Source organism: Salvelinus namaycush, chromosome 2 (assembly GCF_016432855.1).
Source record: "Salvelinus namaycush isolate Seneca chromosome 2, SaNama_1.0, whole genome shotgun sequence".
NCBI classification, from domain to species: Eukaryota; Metazoa; Chordata; class Actinopteri; order Salmoniformes; family Salmonidae; genus Salvelinus; species Salvelinus namaycush.
In genome coordinates, this window is record NC_052308.1 from 29,002,231 (window position 1) to 29,014,707 (window position 12,477).

The 12,477-nt window shown below is 43.6% G+C and overlaps 1 protein-coding gene across 1 annotated transcript in view; it reads left to right on the plus strand.

The window, feature by feature from the left end:
- LOC120021003 (S-adenosylhomocysteine hydrolase-like protein 1) overlaps positions 1–11,483 on the plus strand; it is a 77,012-nt gene extending 65,529 nt beyond the window's left edge. Inside the window, exons 9-17 of the mRNA XM_038964668.1 lie at positions 505–568; positions 1,355–1,443; positions 1,808–1,878; positions 2,106–2,200; positions 2,380–2,478; positions 2,572–2,640; positions 10,709–10,787; positions 11,170–11,290; positions 11,477–11,483. Of these exons, the coding sequence (XP_038820596.1) occupies positions 505–568; positions 1,355–1,443; positions 1,808–1,878; positions 2,106–2,200; positions 2,380–2,478; positions 2,572–2,640; positions 10,709–10,787; positions 11,170–11,290; positions 11,477–11,483 (694 nt within the window). The remainder of the gene's footprint in view (positions 1–504; positions 569–1,354; positions 1,444–1,807; positions 1,879–2,105; positions 2,201–2,379; positions 2,479–2,571; positions 2,641–10,708; positions 10,788–11,169; positions 11,291–11,476) is intronic.
- The last annotated feature ends 994 nt before the right edge of the window (positions 11,484–12,477 follow it).

Below are 12,477 nucleotides of genomic sequence, written 5' to 3' on the forward strand. Positions count from 1 at the left end.
ATTTTGATTTAATTAACACTTTTTTTTGGTTACTACATGATTCCATAAGTGTTATTTAATAGCTTTGATGTCTTCACTATTATTTTGCAATGTAGAAAATAGTATAAATTAAGAATAACCCTGGATTGAGTAGGTGTGTCAACTTTTGACTGGTACTGTATATATATATATATATATATATATATATATATATTATATATGTGTGTGTGTGTGTGTGTGTGAGTTATATATACATATATATACATACATGTATATACATATACATACATATATATACAAATACACACACACACACACACACACACACACACACACACACACACACAATAGGCCAATACATCAGACTAACAACATGGCCTGTGTGATCCAGTGGCCTGGGAAATTGCTTTTATAGACTGCTACTGCCCACTTCACTCTTCCTGGAGTTTCCACACTAACATAGGAAGGCCAACTTCCTGTATCTTAATGTTTCCCCTGTCTCTATCTCCATGTTTCTGTCTGCAGCCTGAAGAGGACCACAGACGTGATGTTTGGAGGAAAGCAGGTGGTTGTCTGTGGTTATGGAGAGGTAAGGGGGTGTCGCGGAAATTCTACACAGGGACATTCGGAAGTCAATCTGAAATGCATTATTCTTTATCAGTGCGCTGGAGAGGTTCCAACTAACTCAATGCAAAGTACACATGTCGTTCAGTTGCTCCCCCCCGGGGCAGTTCCGTTAGTTCTCTTATATACAGACAAGTTATATTAGCATGATTTAGCTTATTCATAATTAATTAATCATTAACGTTTGCTTCATTGATGTTATCAACCAATACTGGGTCACGCATGTGACATACCAATACCTCATAATGCTTCTTCTCTCTAAGCTGAGACCTTGAAACTGAGATATCCCTTTCTCTAAACAAGGTTTTGGGCGTACTGCCAAATTGCAGATACTGTTAGTGAGGATTCGTTCAGTCACTTGAATGAACACAGAAATTGGTTATTAGAAAAGCACACATTTTTTATTTCCATCACAGGGTTTTCATATTGTATATGTAGTCATGTTTGAATAGACTGCGTTTGTGCTGGCTACGCTAAACCTGCTATAAAAAATATGTGCACTCTGTATAATGATAATCACCTATACAGTACATACTTGTACATTTATATACTGAAGAGTTCAATGACATGTCATTCTAAGTTATTGTATATTTAGTCTTAAGTAATCAGCCTCTATAGAGTTATAATGTGGACATCAAGGTTTACTGACATGCATGTTCTTTTGAGGGTCCATTATGGCCTGTTCTGTTGATTGAGGTCAATGTGATGTGATCATATTATGTTATTTTAATGCGATATGCTCTCCCTGCAGGTTGGGAAAGGTTGCACTGCCGCACTGAAAGCCATGGGATCCATTGTCTACGTCACAGAGATTGATCCCATTTGCTCCCTGCAGGCCTGGTGAGTAACAGGAAACTGGAAGTAGGAAGCAGAAAGTGCCAAATGTAGGGCACTGCTGACCCACAGAAATGACACCATGAATTAGACCACAAAACCCTCTGGACAGAGGAGTCTGTCCTGCTCTAAGATAAACCTTTGAAACAGAAATTCTCCATCAAAATATAAACCCTTAAACCTGAACTGGCTTTCATCATTAGGATAACACGATAGAAACTAGATGGCAGCGTATTAAACCTTTTAAATAAAACAAAATAGTTTTTGAATGGCACTCGTAGACCAGTACTAACCAACTCTACTGTAGGCAGAGCACCTGTCTACAACCATCTGTTCTTACTAACCCGTCTCTCCCCATGTGTTTGAACAGCATGGATGGCTTCAGGGTGGTCAAGCTTAATGAGGTCATCCGTCAGGTGGACATCATCATCACATGCACTGGTAAACAACATCAAACTACCTTACTTATGTAATCAACTTTCTGTACAGGGGACTGCTTTTATATGGAAATACATTAATCTATGGGCTTCCAGTACATGCCTGTCACAATCAATAAATGCATTGACATGCATACATGGCCCTTTGCATCATCTAATCGAGAGAGTTTGTGCTGCTAAGCTCTATTTAGATGGAGGTTTTAGACTGGTGTTTTTCCTGTGGTCTCCTAGGGAATAAGAACGTGGTGACCAGGGACCAGCTGGACCGTATGAAGAACGGCTCCATCGTGTGCAACATGGGACACTCCAACACTGAGATTGACGTGGTGAGGAACTTTAACACAACACAATTCGTTACTACAGTAGAACATAAAAATCAACGGAGCCTTTCCAGGGAATATGAAGTTCATGATTGTTTAAAATGTACTGCATATTAAGACTTTTAGTAGTGTGCTTGAGAGTGCATAGTGTGTTGTTCTGCTGATCTGTGTGACCTGCTCCTCAGGCGAGCCTGCGGACCCCAGAGTTGACCTGGGAGAGAGTGCGCTCTCAGGTGGACCATGTCATCTGGCCTGATGGCAAGAGGGTCATCCTGCTGGCCGAGGTGGGAAGTTACACACACACACACACACACACACACACACACATATACGCACATATACTCCCACATAGCAAATAAGAAGTTTCTCTCCCTCAGGGTCGTCTTCTGAACCTTAGCTGCTCCACAGTTCCTACCTTCGTCCTGTCAATCACAGCCACGACCCAGGTAATATAGACACTCCCCACAGTAGCTAACAAGCAGCTAGAGTAGTGCTGCAGATAGCAGTCTGTGGGTTTACACTGCCTTCAGAAAGTATTCATACCCCTAGACTTTATCCACATTTTGTTGTTACAGCCTGAATTTAGAAGCTGTTTTTCAGTCTCTCGGTCCCAGCTTTGATGCACCTGTACTGACCTCGCCTTCTGGATGATAACGGGGTGAACAGGCAGTGGCTCGGGTGGTTTGTCCTTGATGATCTTTTTGGCCTTCCTGTGACATCGGGTGGTGTAGGTGTCCTGGAGGGCAGGTAGTTTGCTCCCGGTGATGCGTTGTGCAGACCTCACTACCCTCTGGAGAGCCTTACGGTTGTGGGCGGAGCAGTTGCCGTACCAGGCGGTGATACAGCCCGACAGGATGCTCTCGATTGTGCATCTGTAAAAGTTTGTGAGTGTTTTTGGTGACACATTTCTTGAGCCTCCTGAGGTTGAAGAGGCGCTGTTGCGCCTTCTTCACCACGCTGTCTGTGTGGGTGGACCATTTCAGTTTGTCCGTGATGTGTACGCCGAGGAACTTAAAACTTTCCACCTTCTCCACTACTGTCCTGTCGATGTGGATAGGGGGGTGCTCCCTCTGCTGTTTCCTGAAGTCCACGATCATCTCCTTTGTTTTGTTGACGTTGAGTGTGAGGTTATTTTCCTGACACCACACTCCGAGGGCCCTCACTTCCTCCCTGTAGGCCGTCTCGTCATGTTGGTAATCAAGCCTACCACTGTAGTATCGTCTGCAAACTTGATGATTGAGTTGGAGGTGTGCATGGCCACGCCTGTACCATCTAAACCGCTGTGAAATATATTTCCATAACCTAAAATAATATTTTTTATTTTCAGCTGTTTGAAGCTGGTGTACAAACCCGAAAGTAAAATACTTAATTAAGAACGGGAAGCATATAAATAACGCACATAGAAACCCTTCTTAGACTTGCTTTCAATGAGAATGACAGATCTATAACTCACTTTTCTACGTGAATTTGGTCAGGTATCCCAAAAAGTTACATATTGCAGCTGTATATAGCATCCTCAGTGACTACTAGGAGGTTTTTAACCCACTTAATCCCAACATTATTCACCATCATTGTAAAGCCCTAATTATTTTTGTTGCTCTGACAAGGTCATTTCTGAAGATAACTTTAAAAAAAAATGTGATTAGTGATTCATTTTAACTTTTTATGGCTGCAGGGGCAGTATTGAGTAGCTCTGATTAAAGGTGCCCATTTCAAACGGCCTCGTACTCAATTCTTGCTCGTACAATATGCATATTATTATTATTATTGGATAGAAAACACTCTCTAGTTTCTATAACTGTTGGAATTATGTCTCTGAGTGAAACAGAACTCATTCTACAGCACTTTTCCTGACAGGGAGTGAGATTTCAGAAATCTTGGCCCCTGGTCCCAGGTCAGTTTTAAGGTCCCTGTAAATGCTATGAGGATACAAACACTGCCTACGCCTTCCTCTAGATGTCAGTAAGAGGTGACAATTTGAATGGAGTCGATTGCGCAATCAGGGCCTGTATAAAAGAGCACAAGGCGGAAGTAGCTTTCTTTTTTTCCTGCGCCTGACACACGATGGACGTCGGACTGGCTCTCTTTCCAAGCTTTGGTTTAGCCACTTCTAAATCGCCGGTCATGTTTTTACTCGTTATAGGTGTTAAAAACATCATAAGGTAGTTAATTTAAACCGTTTTATAGCAATTTATATCCGTTTAGTGCGATTTTGAGGCATTTCTTTGTGATTCACTTTGAATCGCTGGGCACGTTTCCAGTACCGGTCGAACGTTAGTGGCCATTTCGACGGACAAGAGGACATCTTTCGACCAAAAGACGATTAGACCCGAGAAAGGATACATTGCCCAAGATTCTGATGGAAGATCAGCTCATAGTAAGAAATATTTAAGATGATAAATCGTTGTTCTGTAGAAAAATGTTAAATGCATATTCCGCCATTTTTTTTGGTATAGCTTCGCTTGGCGAACCCTGTATTGCACAGTAAGGATAATTTTAGAAATGTAATTCAGCGATTGCATTAAGAACTAATTTGTCTTTCGATAGCTGTCCAACTTATATTTTTTTAGTCAAGTTTATGAATAGTTATTCATTAGACAAGATCACTGTTAAAGATGGCGCCCGACATTTTCAGGCCAGTTTTGCTACTATTCTCATTGTAAAACCACGTTTTTTTGTGGCTAAATATGCACATTTTCGAACAAACTCTATATGTATGTTGTAATATGATGTTACAGGAGTGTCATCGGAAGAATTCTGAGAAGGTTAGTGAAAAAATTAATATATTTTGGCGATGATAACGTTATCGCTCTCTTTGGCTTGAATCAATGCTCGGGTAACGTTTGCACATGTGGTATGCTAATATAACGATTTATTGTGTTTTCGCTGTAAAACACTTAGAAAATCTGAAATGTTGTCTGAATTCACAAGATCTGTGTCTTTCCATTGCTATGCGCTGTCTATTTTTAAGAAATGTTTTATGATGAGTAAATTGGTAATACACGTTGCTCTCTGTAGTAATTCTAGTCGCTTTGGTGAGATTTGTGATGGTGGCTGCAATGGCAAACTATGATTTATACCTGAAATATGCACATTTTTCTAACAAAACCTATGCTATACAATAAATATGTTATCAGACTGGCATCTGATGAAGTTTTTTCTTGGTTAGTGGCTATTTATATCTTTATTTGGTCGAATTTGTGATAGCACCTGATGGAGTAAGAAACTGATGGAGTTAGAAAAGTGGTGTCTTTTGCTAACGTGGTTAGCTAATAGATTTACATATTTTGTCTTCCCTGTAAAACATTTTAAAAATCGGACATGTTGGCTTGATTCACAAGATGTGTACCTTTCATATGCTGTATTGGACTTGTTAATGTGTGAAAGTTAAATATTTAAAAAAAAATTTTTTTTGAATTTCGCGCCCTGCACTTTGAGCTGGATGTTGTCATAGGTGTACCGACCTCGGGCTTGCAGCCATAATTAAGGTAAAAAAACAACAACCCTGTCCCTAATTTTAAGCTAAACCCTGTTACATGCACAGAACTCTCGTTTTAATATGGTGAAACTGTTCCTTTAAAAAACTTTTTCAAAAGAAACATTGAACATGTATTAATAGATCATAGTGTAAAAGCAAGTGAGCTGGTTCTACTCTTTATGGCCATTTCCTGATGTTTATTGTTAGAGCATAACACGTCAACCCTGTTACCCCAGGTATCCCCCTTTCCCTTTGCCACAGATAGAGGCTAGAAATGTTTTAGCAATAAAAACAAAAATTGTGAAGCTTACATTCAATTGCCCCTCCCTTTTGCACACAACAAGCTTCCATTCCCCCTGTCACAAGGGGATTCATGGCTGATTTAAGATTAGGTCGTCAACCCTGTTACTTTATTTGACACTTACTGTAGTCATTTTTTCATGTAGCCCTGTACACTCATACCCGTATACAGTTTGAAAATGGCAGATTTGGACACTGATAAGCACCTAAATTGGAATGCAGTGGCTGTACAGTAACATGCTATACATGATGTCAGAGTTCAGGGTCTCTGCTTCAAAACTCTGTATGGGTTTTGACTGACAGCCATTCTGAACTTAAGCACCTTGTGCAACAACAAGTTACCCCCATCCAGGGGCATTATGTGTAACAATTGCTTAATGCTATGGGCTACTGTATGTTCAAGCTTAAACTCTATTGGACCAGGGTGAAATGAAAACCACACAACTGGTCCAAGCAGTCCAGATGAGAAAAGGGTGTTTAGCCCCCTCAAGCCAATGTCTCCACGCATTCAGAGCCTTGACGACAGCCAACAGCTCCCGGTCCCCCACGTCATCGTTTCGCTCCGCCGGGCTGAGCTTCTTCGAAGAAAAAGGCACAGGGGCGGAGCTTCGGTGGCGTACCCGAGCGCTGAGAGAGCACGGCTCCTATCCCAGCCTCGGACGCGTCCACCTCCACTATGAAAGCCAAAGAGGGATCCGGATGGGCCAGCACGGGAGCCGAGGTAAACAGAGCCCTCAGGTGACCAAAAGCCCTGTCCGCCTCAGCCGACCACTGCAAACGTACATACCGTGGTGGGAGTCGGCCAATTACGCACGGCTGAAATGCGGTCACTCTCCATCTCCACCCCCGAGGTGGAAATGCGGTACCCTAGGAAGGAGACGGACTCCTAGAAGAACAGGCATTTCTCAGCCTTGACGTACAGGTCATGCTCCAACAGTCGACCAAGCACCCTGCGCTGCAGGGACACATGCTCGGCTAATTTGGAGTATATCAGAATGTCATCAATATACACCACTATACACTGCCCGTGCAGGTCCCTGAAAATCTCATCTACAAAGGCTTGGAAGACTGATGGAGCATTCATCAACCCGTACGGCATGACGAGGTACTCATAATGCCCTGAGGTGGTACTGAACGCCATCTTCCACTCGTCTCCCTCCCGGATACGCAGCAGGTTGTAAGCGCTCCTGAGATCTAATTTGGTGAAGAAGCACGCCCTGTGCATTGACTCAATCGCTGTGGCGATGAGCGGTAGACCTCGATAGTCAATACACGGGCGCAGACCTCCCTCCTTCACAAAAAAGAAACTTGAGGAGGCGGGTGAAGTGAAGGACCGAATGTACACCTGACGCAGGGATTCGGAGACATATGTTTCCATAGCCGCCGTCTCCGCCTGTGACAGGGGATACACGTGACTCCTGGGAAGTGAAGCGTCTACCAGGAGATTTTTCGCACAATCGCCCCGTCGATGGGGTGGTAATTTTGGAGATGGCAAGAGCCAAATCGGCATATTAAGGGGGAATGCGCACGGTGGAGACCTGGTCTGGACTTTCCACCGTAGTAGCACCAACGGAAACCCCTAAACACCACCCCGGGCACTCTCGCGACCACCCCGTGAGTGCCCTCCTTTGCCAATAAACAGTGGGCTCATGACACGCTAACCAGGGTAGGCCTAGCACCACGGGAAACGCAGGACAGTCACTGAGGAAGAGACTGATTCTCTCCTTGTGACCCCTCTGCGTCACCATACCCAGAGGTGCGGTAGCCTCCTTAATCAACTCTGACCCTAATGGTCGACTAAGGCATGAACGGGGAAGGGCACAGCCACGGGAACAATGGGGATCCCTAAACTAAGGGCGAACGATCTGTCTATAAAATTCCCAGCTGCGCCTGAATCGACAAGCGCCTTATGCAGGGAAAACTCAAGAAAATTAACATACAAAAACGTGTGCAACAGAGGGCTCTGGGTGAGAATGGTGCCGGGTCACCTGGGATGACGCCAGAGTGCCCTGCCTGCTGCCTCTTTCCCCAGAGGCACCAACCCGGCACGGACTGGCAGTGTGACCTCTGCGGCCACAGATGGTGCACGAGACGGAACCTCCTCCAGTCTCCCTACGCACCTCCCAGCTCCATGGGCACCGGAGCGGCGGCGCTGGGGGATGGAACCGACAGAACCCGATCTGGACGTCCGCGGGTAGCCAGCAGGTTATCCAGCCGAATGGACAGGTCCACCAGCTGGTCGTAAGGTGAGGGTGGTGTCCCTGCATGCCAACTCCCGACCGACGTCCTCTCGCAAACTGCTGCGGTAGTGGTCGATCAGGGCCCTATCGTTCCATCCCGCTCCGGCGGCCAGGGTCTGAAAAGCCATGGCGAACTCCTGGGTGCTCCTCGTCCCTTGCCTCAGATGGAAGAGACGTTCACCCGGAAGCGGCGGGTGAAATCCTCGTAATGGTCCAGCGCCGCTTCTCCTTCTCCCCACACGGCGTTGGCCCACTCCAAGGCTTTCCCAGAGAGGCACGAGACGAGGGCGGACACCTTCTCACGGCCTGAAGGAGCCGGGTGGACGGTTGCCAGGTAGAGGTCGAGCTGCAACAGGAAACCCTGGCAGCGTGCAGCCATCCCGTCGTACTCCCGGGGAAGGGCGAGACGAATCCCACTGGGACCGGGTGAAGAGGGGGCGAGTAGTGGAGGCCCCGGTTGTGCTGGTGGAGGCGCTGGAGGAACTCCCTGTCTCTCCCAGCGGTCCATGGTTTGGACAATGCGGTCCATGGCGGTGCCGAGATGGTGGATCATCGCCGCGTGCTCCCGGACGCTCTCCTCCACCCCTATTCCAGGGGCACCTGCTCCTGCTGACTCCATATGTGGTGTGGGATTCTGTAGCGGGGTGCGTAATTGGCGGCAGAGAAGTCAGGCGCAGGAGAGCAGAACTGGGTAATAACCAGAGATTTATTAAGCAAAACCAACGGCAACCAGAACAACAAGATAAATGGGCACAAAATAACCCGTTGTGCGCTCACGGGGAACGTGCACAAGCACTACAATAAACAATCCCACACAAAGACATGGGGGGAACAGAGGGTTAAATACACAACAAGTAAATGAGGGGATTGAAACCAGGTGTGAGGAAAACAAGACAAAACAAATGAAAAGTGGATCGATGATGGCTAGAAGACCGGCGACGTCGAGCGCCGCCCGAACAAGGAGAGGACCCGACTTCGGCGGAAGTCGTGACAGAGCTCAATATGAATGAAATACATCAATAGTACAATAGACTTAGATATCGGCCATATATACTGCCTATAGTTTACTAGGGTGCACCCAACTCTATCTTAATCTGAGGATATCTGATGTCAATGTTCAATAGCAATACAATAAACATGAATCCACAGAACACAAACCAATTCCCAATACTGACTTATAAATCACTAAGATGGAATCAATGTGAGTGACTGTGCCTATCAATAAACACTGTAAGGTGTTTAAGTGTAGCATGTGCTTATAACAATCCCACTGCACTGTATGATGCAATGATGTCTTGCAAGAAAAATCCTATCACACCGTAGTATGGCAGTGCACATTTTTGCATGCAAATCTTCTTATCGATGTCCTGGGTTCGGCGGCTCGCCATCTTTGGTGGAACTGAATCCATACTCAAAAAACCTGACCAAATCCTGGCGTCAATCTTTCCCTCAATCCCTTCACAGCACGTTTGTATAGATAAGTGAGTGTTAATATCCAGTTCTCTCTTTTTAGTTCAGTTTCATACAACTTCTCAATGATTTTTAACTTAGTTTTTCTTCCATGGAATGGCAGTAGCTCTTCATGTTCCGTTCTAGCTCTTTTTTTTCCAGTATGTTGGCGCCGACTGGTGTATAACGTGAGGTTAGGAGAGGGACAAAGAGAATATTGAGTTTTGATTGGCTCAAAATAAACTGCCGGTCATGCAGCTTCTGACAGCTGATTTGTAATAGCTGTCAACTTAAACATCAATAGCAATATAGTATAATATGATTGGTTACTGGAATCTCACTAGTAACGATAAGTGTTCAACATTAGTTGACCTGTGTTACACATGCACCCCAAAAATCAGAAGGGGCACAATGTACGTTAGGATGTCTGGGTGTGTGGTCAGGAGAGGGGCTCGGCCCCCCGTCTGGAAGTTATAGCTTTTTCCTGCAATCTAAAGCCATAATCATATGTAAAAAAATATATATTTTCTGTATATCTAAGCATACCTCTTGAGCTGTCTGTATCCTCCTGTCTGATGGTAATTTGTTTAAATAAACAATATATGCTTATCTGCATCTCTTTATCTATGGTAAACGAGGGGTAAAAGATTGAAAGGAATGTGAGTCTTCAGTACATGTAGTAATTGCTTACTTTTCTAAAGTCTACCAACCTTGCCAGCAGGCATGCCAGCTAAGATAGTTAGACAAGCTAGTTACTCTAACTTGATTGATAACTAGCTACCAAGAAGCCATTTCAGGCTATCTGGGCTAGCTAAAGCCAACTTCATAAAATTGCTAGGTGACTAGTAGTATTATAGAGAAACGAATAAAATAAAATAACGTGTTTTTTTATGATGTTGAACATGTTTCTTTATGACACGGTTAAAATAACGTGAGATCAAAAGTAGTTACACTAATCAAAAGGCATCTAATTGTTGTAACGACCCATCTATTCTTGAGATTGTGTGTATACTAATGATTGTGTATTGTGCTTCATTTCTCCAACAGGCTCTGGCTCTTATTGAGCTGTACAATGCTCCAGAGGGCCGCTACAAACAGGATGTCTACTTGCTTCCCAAGAAGATGGGTGAGTAATGGACAGCCCTTATACCCTGCCATGTTTGGCGCGTTACAAGAAAATACAGATAAATAATGTCTGTAGTGGTAGTTATAATTATGTTATGGTCTAGCTAGCTACACAACACAATTCCTGCTTTAGCTGTTTTATCCCTGTCTCTGTGGACATAATACTGTTTCACAAATGCTTGTTTTGGACAAGCTGTGCAAACCACTTTCACCCATCTCTGAGGCCCTACTTATGCCATCTGGTGATGTGAATGAGACATTACAAATCAATTCTGTAACTTTTATTTGGTATTCAAGCATACAGACACAAATATTTGTTGAATACAATTATAAAAACATTGCTTATTACTTCTATAATTGTATGTGTGTTGTGATTGTCTCAGATGAGTATGTTGCCAGCCTGCACCTGCCCACCTTTGATGCCCACCTAACGGAGCTCTCAGATGAGCAGGCCAAGTACCTGGGCCTCAACAAGAATGGCCCATTCAAACCCAACTACTACAGGTACAAATGTCCCTGCTAACATCCCTTTAAATGTCACCAAAATATCAGATTTATCTTCATTTCTGCATTTCATCCCCACAGCCACAACAAATGCTCTTATTAGTCCAATCAAGTTAAGTGAAGGTTTTAATAACTTCAGTACATACATTTGACTAATATGTTAAATTTCATTTTTGGTATTCATAGGTATTAGCTTGCATGAACGGACCACAACTCTGCACTCCTTGACTTGGACAAGGCCTGGATGACCAGAAGATAATGAAATATATATTTCGTTTTTTTAGAGACACTTCACTTAAAAAAAAAAAAAAGTTTCAAATTAAGCTCCTATTCCTTCATTTTCTACAGTAGGTGTTACCCTGTTTCACTTGCTGTTTTGTGTGTTTAGTTTCACCATTAGCTCTGTAAATACACACTCTAAGAAACCAACATACAGGACCCCACTGGTCATCAATGACCAATTGAAAGTACAGCACCTAAACTCTGCTGTCTGCTTGAGATATATATACACATCTGATTTCATTCCCACTCTCCAGTAGAATAGACATTTTTCTGATGTTTTATTTGTAGTTTTATAGATCTTTATTATTGTGCCAATTGATTGTGTAGGGAAGGGGATTGTTGTAATTGAGATTTATATTTTCTGTCTGCATTGATGTCGCTCTTCTCAAATAATTACATTCCAGCCAAGGGAACAGGGAGAAATGGCCTCCACACTAGAAAGACTCAACCTCAATGTTCCATTTAAAGACATTGTCACGTTTCCTGCTGGACCATGTGTATACCCATATAGATGTTACCTACCAGCTTGTCATTTTACTGATCTCTATCTCTCTTCCTCTGAAACAGAACTGAGGTTTGATTGAAAATATGAGTACCTGTACTGACTGTACTGTATTGGGGCGGCAGGTAGCCTAGTGGTTAGAGCGTTGGGCCAGTAACCGAACGGTTGATAGATCAAATCCCCGAGCGGACAAGGTAAAAATCTGTCATTCTGCCCCTGAACAAGGCAGTTAACCCACTGTTCCTAGGCCGTCATTGTAAATAAGAATTTGTTCTTAACTGGCTTAAATAGATTTTTTAAATAGACTAAAGGGCAGACGAACTATACAAAGAAAATCATATACTGTATATGTGTGCATGTACAGTACAGAAATGCAATTATCTTCACTAACAACATTTAGAAG